Raw genomic sequence first — 13,335 nt, forward strand, 5'->3', positions numbered from 1 at the left:
CCACCAGGTGATGGAGCACGCCCCCAGTGTAAGAGCTGCGAGTCCCATAGCCTAACTTGCCCACGGAGCCTCAAGGCCTCATTCCACAACTCGCGCAATCTTAGGTTATCACATCAGGAAGCGGCTACCTTGGCGGCTATTGAGAAACGATGGCACCATTTTTTGCAATGTTTACAGAGACCCATAAAAGTACGTTATCTTGTGATAAGCGTGTCGCTTAGCCAGCTATTTGAAGAAAGGTTGATGCATAACACGTCTCTCTTCATGTGATTGACGAACGCTCCAGATTATCGATGAGACCGACGATATTATCCGGGATTATCACGTCGTCGATAACACACCCCGGGGTTCACCTCTAAATCAAACTCGTGACTGGGATACTGGTGGGGATTTAGAGCTTGCTGGTGAGGTGCAGGATGAGAAAAATTGCTCTACATCTTCCCAGGATCACATATTCCCCAGGCCCGGGTCAAACCTATATTAGCTTTCCTGAAATCCTCCAGCGGCTTCATGGAGTTTCCTTAAGGCTAGCCGGCGACATAACCAGTGCTGAGAATCTTTTGTCTCAAAACAGGGGCTTGGAGTCTCTGTAAACCCTATCGTTGAAGATCCTGCTTCATCTTCTTTGTTGGGTCCCAGATTGTGTGACTTGTCGACAAATTCCGCCACCCAAGTATATATTCTGCCTTTTTCCCTAGGCCAGGCGATCTCTTCCATTATATCCTCGCTTCCTGAACCTTTACTACCAGTGACGATGCCAAGAAAGCTGTATTGATTTCATCTTATCTGCGGGGAACAGGGACTTGGTGTGAGACCACAGATAGTCAAAGGCAATTCACAACACAGAGTATCCACTCCATGATTGAGTCTGCTTCATTTGTGGCCGCTGCCATGTCCCTAGCCTCGCGTCAACTGGGCCACATTGAACAGCGTCAGAATTCAGTAACATTGGAACTGTATCAGTACACTATCCGGCTTCTCATAAGCCAGGATCCTAATAAGGCGGATGCCACGGTGCTAGCGACTTGCGCTCTGCTATGTGTTTATGAGATGATGGCTTCGGGAGTGTCCGAGTGGAGGCGTCACTTGAAGGTATGTTCTAACTTCCTTAAGTCTCGACTTTATCTCTTTGCTTGGTATCAAACGGGGATCGTATAGTTATTAATGTCATCTACAGGGATGTGCCGGGCTCTTTCGAGTGAATGGATGGAATGGGTCGAGTAGAGGCATCGTGAAGTGGTGCTTTTGGGCCTTTGCGCGAATTGGCAAGCTGCCCCTCCTAGTAATATATGTATTACAGGCTCATGAAGTATTAACAGCTGTGTTGATCAGATATTTGGGCAGCTTCCTGCAGGTAAAACAACACTAGTCCCAACCGACTTCTGGATGGACGACATGTCGATTGTATCAGCCGCGGCGGACGGCGATACTGAAAATTACTGCAACTTGGCTATCCTTGTATTTGCGAAGATAGTCAATCTTCTGGCAACATTCAGTTTGTCTAATAGAATGTCCGAGTCGGAGCCTAGGGCCAGCATGACAGTGCTATGGAACGAATTTCAAGAGTGGTATCAACTTCGTCCCAAACAAGTTTATCCGCTACTAAGGAGCGACTACACACCCTCTAATACCCTGCCTAACGTTGCGTTTACTCAGTCATCCCCAGGTAAGTTTTTGTGGATAGTAACGACTAATCGACCGGTCAATGTGTCTAACGTGCGTGGAAAGTTTGTGGTAATACTTTCTACCATGCCGGATGCATCCTACTGTTGCAGGCAGGGCTTCTTACAGTGCAGGCCCGCTCGTCTCAGGTGGTAAGTAAATAAAAACTGTTTGTTGCTAGGTCTTTCCGCGCTCTCTTCAATACTATATATACGAGCGCTGGCGCGTCTGCTATGGGAGCGGAGTCGTTCGCTCTTTTGGAGGTACTAAGGATGATAGCTGACTATTTGTCTGTTTAAGGTCGGGCCCGTTTGGCACGCTCGAGAATTGATGGGAATATCCATTTCAAATGTATCACAGTAAGCTATGGCCCGTTTCGACCTTTACTCCTTTTCCATTCTCCTCCTTCCTTGCCGCCCTAAGTCTTGTCTGCCTAGCAGGGTATAAGGAGGATCACACTCTGGCTAGAGAAAAAAAAGCAACGGAAGAAATAAAAGTAACATCAAGGTCAACTAGTGCGAATTGGGTAAACCAACTACAACCTCTATACATCGCAGGAACCGTTCTAGCGGGTTCCCGGATTTGTTATACGCAGTAGTCAGGCTGGCCATATTTTTGGTCAGAGGTACGTCCTGAGCTGTCTATTATCCTGGCGACCAGAACAGTCGCAGTGCATATTCGGTGGAAGAGTTCGCCGCCGAGAAGATACTGCTTCTCAAGCACTTGGCTCTTATTGGACGTGAAACGGGATGGAAGACGTCTGACCGCGCTGCCGACTTGAGGGATCATGGGCTTCGGGTAAGAAATAATATTTTTCAAACGCAAGGTCAATTGACGCATGTTGACTTGCTAGCCTAGATCTGAGATGGCGCTTTGCTTTTGCTAATAAGGTATATGTATTTGCAGAGTCTAAGGTTGAATGAAGTAAGATGTTATGACAACCGTTTGTTTAAATTGAAAGTTCAGCCACATGGTTCCACCGAAAATCCGGATATGTGAGAGATCTAGGGACATATAAAACCAGTAGTAGTATGCAGGACGTACCAAAAAATTCCATTTACGTTAGCTCTAGTTGAAATCAGGATCTTGGATAGGTATCTAGTAGCTTCTATCCAATCAAAAGCATTACTTAGCTGTTTCTATAAGACTTCTCTGTGAGCTACAGACACTTCAGGTCTGCGTGTAGGCGGCATATGTATAGTAGCACACGACTGTCTGTGATAAGTAATGTAGTAGAGAAACGGATGAATTGGGGGAAACACAGGGGGAGAAGAAGAAAAGAAAGAAATAAAATTAAATTAAATAGTATAGAATCAAATGTCGATGGTTAACCGCCAAGTCACTTCCGAAAACTTGGAAATCAATGCTTGCTTGAATGCTAGTGTCTGACTGCTGTCAACCAATTTCCACTGTTGGGCAGGGCAAATAAATATCTTACGTGGAAGCAACAACAATATAAGACAAGCAACCAAACAATTCAACAAAACCCACCGAGTGGTTGATATGGACTGAGTGGCCCTGTGGTATTTTCCTTTTTCTTTTTCCTTTTTCTCTTTTGTTTTTTAATTTATTGTTATTATTATTATTATTATTATTTTCCCTCCCTAGCGACCTCAAGATCCGTATTGACTGGACGGTCAAGACATTAGTTGTAAGAGTAAGTGGAGATTTTATTTTAACTTCGGCAGAAGGGAACAAAAAAGAAAAAACAAGTCCGTTCAGCTCGCGGTACTCGCGGCTTCTGGTGGAAATCGGAACATAATCTAATATCGTGGAGTGGCTACGAGGATATTACCGGTCTATCTCGAGTGATTATTACTCAGACTGACTCATACCAAGAACCGTTTCTTCTGTTGGAGGAGGGGTCGAGGAGAAACACGAAAGCAAGAGGGATTTTTATTTTTTTTTCTTTTCGGTTTAATAAAAATGACATGACATGAGCTGTTTCGTTGGATACTGGAGCGGTATGACCCGAATGTCATCTCCCCCAATCATGAGACTGGATAGTGCGGGCTTTAGGTAGTTCAACTCTTTGCTGTTGGAGGGATCATTACAATACGTCCAATATAGCTGAATGGGGGCTGTATAATATTGCTAACGCTAACATTCCTGGTTCTTCTGGGCTGTTTTGAATCACTGAACCTAGTCATGCGAGCTATTCCTGAAAGACCAATGAAGTCCGACTCGGTATTTATTGAGTGCTGCAAGGGGGAGGAATGGTGGAGGAGCTTCCATTCCAGAATGATTCGTCAGCTGACCGTCTCTTCTGAGTAAAATAGGCATGCAAAGACAGGCAGAATAGTATTTTTATCTCTTGATATTCCTCCATGGGTGAGACCTTTCATGGGGAATTAAATACTACTATCGTTTCATCCAACTGATGTCCCGATGCAGGGTAAGAAGCCAACCTATAGGAATCCGTAGCTTCCGTTCGGACCGAACCAGGTGATCTTATCATATCTGATTCTCAAAAGTCTTATCCACCTGCGTAACATCCCTCCATCCTGGTCGCTTTGCCACTTCCTCCCCACTTCTTCACCATTTTCGGCTGCAATCCAGTTTTCTCCCCCTGATCAGTCTCGAACTTACTTTGATCCTCTGCGCTTGAATACACAGACGACAACTACGTGCGATACTGTGCTGCCCCGTGCGCTCACATGTATGACTGAGGGGTCAATGTGCGCTCGAGTCCGAGGGATAAGCTCTGCCACAACTCTGCCTTCTCGAGTGAGGCTTTTCATATTCATTCAACTATATCGACTGGAATAATATAGGCATCACTCTACCAACCCTTCGGTGCATCGGAAAGCACCCTACCATTTTGGGCCTCGGGCGTTAGGCCCATAGGCTAAACCTGTGGCCCATCCCACGTCGGCGTGCATAAGTGCCCCTTGTCGATCGAGTCGATTGGTCTGAAGCACCCCGAGTTTAGAGTCCTGCTTAGAGCTCTGCCCCTTTGTACGATAGATCTGACGATCCGCGTGCCGTCATCCGTATCAGTTACCTAACGAACCTGCGAATCCGATACCCAACCTGACGTCTCACTTAACTGTTCTCCTGTTCGCCCTGGGGTTTTCTTTTTCTCCCTTTTACTCATTTTCTTTTTTCCCTCAAATATTCATTCTCCTGTTTCGTTTCCGATTCCCTTGAGATACCCCCATTTGACTAGTCGCGCGTTGCTTTTTCAGGGTCTGGCTGGTTCAGATCGTCCATATCTTCCTCCGTCAGCTCAAGTATTTCGGCTTATACACCAGACCTTTCGAACCCTGTTACCTTCGATTGTGAGACTTTGAGTGTCGTTACATCTTCGTGCCCCCACAGAACGCCACTACCGCCTCGATAGTCGTATCCGATAAATGGACATCACTCGCGGTGCTGTCGTTCAGGATTCTTCATTGACGTTCTCGGCTCAGCCGCAATGCCCTTACTTGACGCCCACTCAGGCCCCTCATATGGCACACTCGATCAAATGGAGAGACACGATCAGTACGAAGGAGAGCAACTCCTTCCCACTGGATACGACAGCGATGACCATGGCAGTGAGATAACATCGGATGACTCGGTGCAGGAAGGTGTTCGGAAGATTGAAGCCATCAACTTGACCTGGACAACGAAGTCATTGGTTGTTGCTTATGTCAGGTATGCCTAATGTGTACAACGTGGTTGTTTCCTTGATGAAAGTGGACTGGTCGCACTGACTCGCTGTAGTATCTTCCTTATGGCGTTCTGTACTTCTTTAGAAGGCCAGACCACCATGTCACTCTCTGCTTATGCCACCAGTGCATTTAGCAAACACTCATTGATTTCAACTGTTCTTGTTGTTCAGAATGTAGTCAATGGTGGGTAGTCTTTATTGTGCAATCTGTCCTCATCCAGCTGACAAGTATGTAGCTGTCATCAAGCCTCCCATGGCTAAGATCGCCGATGTCTTCGGTCGCTTCGAAGCGTTCTGCGTGTGCATCTTGATATATGTTCTCGGTTATATACAAATGGCTGCTTCGACCAATGTCCAGACTTATGCATCGGCTCAAATATTCTATTCCGCCGGCTCGACGGGCTTACAGATCCTCCAACAAGTGTTCATTGCGGATAGCAGCAGCCTTCTCAACAGGGCATTCCTTGCCCTCCTTCCAGAGTTTCCGTTTCTGGTTACAGTTTGGATTGGACCATCAATAGCTGACGCAGTGATGCGCCACTCGTCATGGCGTTGGGGCTACGGGATGTGGTCAATCATTCTGCCTGCTTCATTTCTCCCGTTAGCGCTGACGTTATTGTTGAATCAACGCAAGGCTAAAAGGCTAAACCTCATTAAGCAAAAACACGCTCCTCGGGGTGGCCTCGTTGCTGTTATCCGTCGCACCTGGTACGATCTGGACATGTTTGGTTTGATACTTCTTTCGGCGGCAGTTACATTGATTTTGGTGCCTCTCACACTTGCCGCCAGTGCTAAAGACGGCTGGAAGAACGACAGTATCCTGGCAATGATTGTGGTTGGCATAGTTTGTTTACTGGCGTTGCCGCTGTGGGAGAGTTCGAAAAGGTTTGCCCCTAAACCACTTCTTTCCCTACACCTTCTCAGGCAACGCACAGCGCTTGCTGGCTGCGCTTTAGCTTTTTGGTACTTTAGTAGGTTACTTCCCGATACAGCACCCGTGTGTAACCTTTCTTCTAACATCATACAGTGGCATTCTATTTTTCGGTCCAACCGTATCTTTACTCTTATCTTCAAGTGGTCCAAGGATATGATGTCGCCACGGCTGGCCGTGTGACGCAGACGTTTGCGTTTACGTCGACCATTGCTGCTTTCTCAGTGTCCTTATTGATCAAGTACACGCGACGCTATCGAATCTATGTGACCATTGGAAGCGCGATTTACATGTTCGGTCTTCTTTTGATGATGCTTTACCGCAAAGAAGGGAGCTCATCAACGCTAATTCTTGGGACACAGATTGTGGTTGGTATGGGAGGCGGCCTCCTCAATGTGCCTGTCCAGCTGGGAGTTCAGGCATCTGCTAGCCATCAGGAGGTTGCGGCTGCTACGGCAATGTTTTTGACATCTATGGAGATGGGTGGTGCAGTTGGCGCTGCGATCTCAGGAGCCGTCTGGACGCACAACATTCCGCGGAAGTTGCGGCGTTACCTCCCTGATGAGAATAAGGGGGATGCTAAGGAAATATTTGGGAGATTGGACAAGGCACTATCTTTTCCTATGGGATCACCGGTTAGAGTTGCCATCAACCGGTCTTATCAAGAGACTATGAATAAGCTGTTGGTGTTGGCGCTGATCGTGACGATACCGTTGATACCCTTGAGTCTTTTGATGAAGAATTACAGGTTGGACAAAGTCAACTCTGAACCAGTGGACGGGCCTAATGGGGACCATCTGGTTTCAGACAACGGACATGGCCTATCGGGAAACGAATCCGAATCAGAAGGACACTCGAAACAACCCTGAAGTAGTCTGAATAGTTTCAGTCTCTCCAGCACCCTCTGATATATACTCGGGGGTACCACCCATAAATTTGGCATATGGGACAGCCTTCCCTACTGCAACCGAAGAGGATACCAGACTACGCGGAGCAGTTTGTGCGGTGTCCCATCCAGCCCGATCCCAAATCAAACACTATATGGCGTGTCCATACAAGGTTATGCATATATGCGTTTACCGCATCTCCGGCTAGAAACGCCGGGGCGCTGTTTATATATCATCGGGTATGTGGGTCGATCAGCGTTATGCTCTTTCATCCCGAGGGTAAGCGGATATCAGTACATTGAGTCTCTATATGTCTTTCACATAGAGCCGTACATATTTCGAGTCAGCGACTACCCTAGAAGTCTCTCAAGGAGTTTATATAGACGTTATGAGATTATGACTAGACTTAGATGAAACGTTTCAATGCACGTGCTTTCTTTTGATCTTTTCCTTTGCAAACCCGTAGCTAAAAGGACGCGATCGTATCATATCTCTAGTGCTTTAAACAAGGACATTTAGGAGATGGGAAGCAGAAAGGTGATTTGGAGGAAAGCTATGGTTGGAGGCGTCAAACAGCCATATTCCCGATATATGACAGCAATTAGCAAAAGGTGATATCATCGAGTTGTGTATTACAGTGCTTGGAAGATGGAGTAGGATCCCCTCATACGTGGTACCGTTCATTTACCTCAATGAACGGCGGTATGTGATGGTTACTAACTGGAATGGTGCATTCACCGCCAGTCGGTGATTGGACTGTGACAGTGACACTTCCATGCGTAAGGTTTGAATACAATTATACTACCTCGAAGTGGTTGTTCTCCTCTTCTTCCCACTTCTTCCATCCCCCTTCATTCCTGATATAGTTGAATTGCGCCCGTAGTCCCTTGATTGGATTTTATCCTCTGGGACTTTAACTATCCTCGGTGGGGTGTTGCGTCTATCATATCACTAGTTACTTACCACTCTACCCTCCCAGGTTGTTTTGCCGCGGCCCCTCCATTTCTCCCCCTCCTTTCGCCGTTCCAACTTTCGTCGCATTTTCTCTATTTAAAGGATACCGAAACTGGGAGGGGAAAAAGGTGTTCAAAGTGCTCCTGCGATACCGAGGGCCTTCCCCGGAATTGATCCGTGCGATTTCTCCGGTTTTTTTTTTTTTTTCTTTTTCTTCTTTTTTTTTCTGCCTCTTCAGGTATATAACTAAGAGGGAGGGAAAAAGAAAAAGAAAAGTAAAGGACTTACAAGGTTTGTGAAATTACTGTTTGTATCCCTTATAATCTGTGCCCTTATCTTTTTGTAGTCATTTGGCTTTTTTTAATAATTATTTCTCGATTGATGTCCCCAGCAGAATGATTTCTGCCTGTCTGGCGATACAGTCCCCAATGAAAACGTGCTAGTCGCAGTGTCTAGACAAATAGGCCGACATGAGCTAACGGTGCGGGTTGCCCCATCCATGGCAGCTTTCTTTCTTTCTACCTAAGGTACTCTCCGAACTAGTGCTACGGTCCTATCGTCCTCCACCTCTGCCTCCCACATTGGCTAACGTCCACCAACCCTTCACCGTCGACATTCACCGCACCACAACCGCTGTAACTCCTGGCTGCTGCCATTCTCACCCAGCGCCTCCTGTAATCCCCCATCTCTCCCTTTTTATATTCTCTCCCCCACAACCGTTCTCAATCGGTTCCTCCTCACACCTCTCCTTATTCTCTTCACCGCATCTTCCTCCTTTCGTTTCATCGTCCCCTCGGGTCTAGACACCCTTGGAAGATTATCTGCACAGTCACTTTGCGGAGCCTCAGGTAGTTCCAGGTATACAATATGGTTGTCGCCACTATCAAGTACGTTTGCTGGCTCCTTTTTGAATCGTCATTCTCATTGCCTCCCTCCTCCCATCAGACTTGCCCCCCTTTCTGATGCCGCACGTTGGGTTCCTTCTTACCGAGATTGGTTCCATTATCAATCAGCGGTCTGCTAACCACGGTTATTTCTCTTCGCCAGGTGTGTTGTCGTCGGTGACGGTGCTGTGGGCAAAACATGTCTCCTGATTTCGTACACAACAAACAAGTTCCCCTCGGAATATGTTCCTACCGTTTTCGATAACTATGCTGTCACTGTCATGTAAGTGAACCCGATCGCTTCGAGCCGTGATAGGCGCAACGACTTCTACGGGGAGTTCGCGCCTGTGATATATCCCGACAGACAGTGGCCTTGATAACGCGTCGTTGGATCCATCGACCGGATATCATTACATGTCAATTTCTCGCAATCAATTGACTGACCCGACGCCTTCATAGGATTGGCGATGAACCGTACACTCTGGGGCTTTTCGATACTGCTGGTCAGGAAGATTATGACCGTCTTCGTCCCCTTTCATACCCCCAGACCGACGTTTTCTTGGTCTGCTTCTCCGTGACATCCCCCGCTTCCTTCGAGAACGTGCGCGAAAAATGGTTCCCCGAAGTTCATCACCATTGCCCTGGTGTCCCCTGTCTAATCGTGGGCACCCAAACTGATTTGCGCGACGATTCTGCTGTGCGCGAAAAGCTTTCTCGGCAGAAGATGCAGCCCATTCGTAAGGAAGATGGAGACCGGATGGCCAAGGAATTGGGCGCCGTCAAATATGTCGAATGCTCCGCTCTGACCCAATATAAACTCAAGGATGTTTTTGACGAGGTGAGTCGGGTTTGTTGGCTCTGCTGCTTGTATTGTGTACTGACAGAATGAATCAGGCAATTGTTGCCGCCCTCGAGCCTGCTCCTAAGAAGTCAAAGAAGTGCGTTTTGCTGTAATCGAACACGCATCTCTTTAGAGCAGGGTTAGTTTGCCCCAACTGTTACCCAGATCGTGTCGCTGATGCATCCTAGCTACATCGCATATTTCGGGAAGATCGAGGTTTTTGAAGCGCATAAAACTAAACTGTTATGGATATCAAGGGTCACAGCTCATGAGTCGATTGCCACCTGTTACCCAATCTCGAGACGATATTTCTAATGATTGCCATCCTCGTATTCTTTCGTTGCCCAATTATGGCATTCATTGATCCGATATACCCTGGGATATTTTGACCTCCCAACTCTGCCGCGGAGACTATCGACGAACCGAACCGCTTTACCTTCATCTTCCAGCCGGCTTGCCTTTGCCATATTCCCCTTACCCTCTTCTCCTACTGCCTTATCATTTTCTGTCCCTTCCTTCTCTTCCTTTATCCATCTTCGATTCTCTATTACCACTCATCGTCTCTATCGGCGTTGGAAGTCGAGGCGTCTTGTTTTGGCTGGCTGATGGTATTGATCTGTTTCTTTATATTCGCGATTTGTTGTCACGTCCGCACCTTCTGTCACGTTGCTGTGCCATTTTATCGTTGTCATGTTACAGTCTTGAACTAGATAGCGCAGATACATCAGTGACCACCAAGGCTTTGGTACTCACAGACCATGGCGTAATCAGGTCCAATGTAATGAAGCTTGTAATTATTGGTCGCATGCTCCAGCCGCCAATAGCCATTATTGTCAGTTTGGAATAGGGTATGTGGGTGTTATCCATCTTGGACTTTACAACCGGTCCAATATTCTGACATGTTATAAGTGGCTCATGAAACCGTTCGATATCATTTTCAAACATGTCCGCGCAAACTCATATCTATTCGTAAAAGACATGATACTCTCCACTTACTCCCGCCGATGACTCTCCAGATTAGGGTTGCCTGGCCGAACATGTAGGTCTCTAGACAAGTTCTAGTCAATCCAAGCCGACCCTATTCCGTCTGTTCACATGGTTAACTCCGCACCGGTCTATAATGAGGAACCTCTCGAGAGGCTAGGACTTGAGAAAGGTACAGAAGCTCAGCGATTGATCTTGAGTCTTGAAATGAGATCGTTATCTGCAGATGATGGCCAGTGGAAAGGTAATAGGTTTCCTGCTCAATATACAGAATAAGGGAGCAATCAGGATGGAATCGAGGAATGTGGTGTGTTGCGGTGGTGAATATGTAATCGCAACCATCAGTGAATGTGATAATCTTTCCTATATCTCGCTGACCCATTTCACTATGTGAATGACTACTTGTAGTGCTCAATGGGCACACCTTAGGACAGTATGGTTCATCATACATTTAGTCTGTCATTTATTACTAGCTACACTTTTTCGCACATCAAACATAAGTCATTTACAGCGTCATAGTATCTGGTTTACAGCTCGTCTTTGCCTTCTTTCTTCGCTTCTCCCTCCTTTGCAGACTCATCGATCTTCTCTTCCTTGCGCCCATACCATCCTCCCAGGTCTTCGCCAGCTCCCGCCTTGACCATGCTGGTGATGATCTCAAAGGCCACTTGGGCAGCTGCGAGAGCGGTGGTCTCTCCCTTGTTGTCGTAACTTGGCGATACCTCAACGATGTCCGCGCCGACAATGTTTAACTTCTCAATGCCGCGCATGATCCGGATGAACTCACGGGTGGTCCAGCCGCCAGGCTCGGGAGTACCGGTCCCGGGGGCAGTCGCGGGGTCAAGCACGTCAATGTCCACCGACAGATACACGGGTTGCTCCGAATCCAGACCGATGCGCTCAATTATTTTATCCACGATGCCCATGGGGCCTAGGTCGTCAATGTCGTCAGCATGGATGCGCATGAATCCCTGCTCGGGGCCCGGGTTGGTGTAGTCGCTATCGGTGACACCAGTCAAACGAGTGCGCAGACCAGCATGAGCAGAGGTCGAGTTGCAAATGAGACCCTCACGACTCGCCTTGTGGAAGAAACTGCCGTGATTAAACGCCGACTGTTCTGATGTCCAGTATGCCGAGTAGCGAACGGGATTCCAGGTGTCTAGATGTGCATCGAAATGCAGTACTGTGATGGGCTTTTGGTAGATTTGATACAGGGCACGGAGAGCCGGTAGCGCAACACTGTGATCACCTCCCAGGGTGACCAGCTTCGCCTTCCCGGCAGAGATGCCCTTAGTGCCGTACTTGGAGTCGGCAGGGGTAATGGGAGATCGTGAGCCCAGCTCGAGGAAAGCTTCGTACATTTGGCGCTCCGCTACGCCATTGTCGAAGGGAATTATAGGGATATCCCCACAGTCCTTGACGGTGGCCCACGAGCTGTAGGGATTGATGCCCGCACGGGTGTTATAGGCTGTACCGGCCATCTGGCGGGCGCTAGCAGCACGAATGGCACGAGGACCAAAACGAGCTCCTAGAGGAGAAATTCAACCTCTGCAATTTATGGAGGCAAGACGGAGTGTATACCTGGTCTGTAGCTGACAGCAGTATCGAAGGGGGCTCCGATGACGGCGATATCATATCGCTCATCTGGTTCGATTAGACATTTGACTGGTTTTAGGTGCGCAAAGCTAGCAATGCCAGAAAATGTCCACTAGAATTATCAGTCAGATTTGTCACCGTGTAAGGTAGAGCCACATGTGTACCTCTTGATCCCATTTCTTCAACAGCTCCTCACGCAAGTGCTCAGGAACCACTTCCGTGTCATCGTGATGGGCGTGAGATAAGGCAGTACCGGCCAGAGCCAGCAACCCCAGGGTATATTTCATTATGAATTATAAAATGGCACGGGCAAAACAAAATAGGACGAAGAGGTTACTTGAAAACGCAGAGGAGAAGAATTGAATCTGGGGAAAGTTGTTTAGTAGTTATAGGCGCATAGTTAGTATGGAGATTGTGAAAGCGTTATCGATAGGAACAACCACCGTCCATTCATTCGGCACCGAAAAGTGGGCCTTGGGGCCTCAGGCGCGAGGACTATCGTGCGGACTTTCCCTTCTCGTCACTTTTCTTTTAGTTCCAACGCCCGTCGCTCTCTCTTCCTCTTTTCGTCCTCCGCATTTATATTGGCCCGATCTTCGATAGCTGCTTGATCCATAGCTTGTAGAATCTAATCGAAGCCGATCATATTCGAATCTCGTCTTTAGAACCTCAGGATGCCATGCGTCGTGTTGTCGTGACGGGTTTAGGAGCTGTTACTCCTTTGGGAGTAGGTAAGTAGTTGTTCTATATCTCTGCAATACAGATGTCTAAGTACACTGTTCTATTCAATTCCTTGTTGGTCCGCGGTCATTTCCAAGCCTGTTCTCTGGTCGTGATTCTTCAGTGTCTACTTGGAAGTCTCGCTCGAATTGTCTCCACTTCCGATAATCCGAAAGGGGAAAGTCTTGGATACCCGGTCCAATCGTCATGGACATTCCTAG

The 13,335-nt window shown here is 47.5% G+C and overlaps 4 protein-coding genes across 4 annotated transcripts; 3 read left to right on the forward strand and 1 right to left on the reverse strand.

Annotated features, from left to right (window-relative positions):
* Positions 1-1,509: 1,509 nt before the first annotated feature.
* Positions 1,510-2,260, forward strand: AO090001000691 (uncharacterized protein; the record flags this gene model as incomplete). Its single annotated transcript, XM_023234662.1, has 5 exons — positions 1,510-1,666; positions 1,776-1,818; positions 1,880-1,925; positions 1,963-2,021; positions 2,179-2,260. The coding sequence occupies 5 exons, from the start codon at positions 1,510-1,512 to the stop codon at positions 2,258-2,260; spliced, it is 387 nt and encodes a 128-aa protein (XP_023089766.1).
* Positions 2,261-5,080: 2,820 nt separating this feature from the next.
* mirC (siderochrome-iron transporter MirC) lies at positions 5,081-7,117 on the forward strand (the record flags this gene model as incomplete). Its single annotated transcript, XM_001819132.3, has 4 exons — positions 5,081-5,301; positions 5,371-5,501; positions 5,554-6,288; positions 6,345-7,117. The coding sequence occupies 4 exons, from the start codon at positions 5,081-5,083 to the stop codon at positions 7,115-7,117; spliced, it is 1,860 nt and encodes a 619-aa protein (XP_001819184.1).
* A 1,839-nt stretch (positions 7,118-8,956) lies between these two features.
* On the forward strand, positions 8,957-9,927 carry cdc42 (Rho family GTPase CDC42; the record flags this gene model as incomplete). The annotated part of the gene is made up of 4 exons (XM_001819133.3): positions 8,957-8,976; positions 9,137-9,256; positions 9,433-9,811; positions 9,868-9,927. The coding sequence occupies 4 exons, from the start codon at positions 8,957-8,959 to the stop codon at positions 9,925-9,927; spliced, it is 579 nt and encodes a 192-aa protein (XP_001819185.1).
* A 1,398-nt stretch (positions 9,928-11,325) lies between these two features.
* On the reverse strand, positions 11,326-13,329 carry AO090001000694 (agmatinase; the record flags this gene model as incomplete). The annotated part of the gene is made up of 3 exons (XM_023234664.1): positions 11,326-12,326; positions 12,380-12,506; positions 13,246-13,329. 3 exons carry the CDS (start codon positions 13,327-13,329, stop codon positions 11,326-11,328), a joined length of 1,212 nt encoding a protein of 403 aa, XP_023089767.1.
* Positions 13,330-13,335: the final 6 nt, after the last annotated feature.

Source organism: Aspergillus oryzae, chromosome 2 (assembly GCF_000184455.2).
Source record: "Aspergillus oryzae RIB40 DNA, chromosome 2".
Lineage (NCBI taxonomy): Eukaryota > Fungi > Ascomycota > Eurotiomycetes > Eurotiales > Aspergillaceae > Aspergillus > Aspergillus oryzae.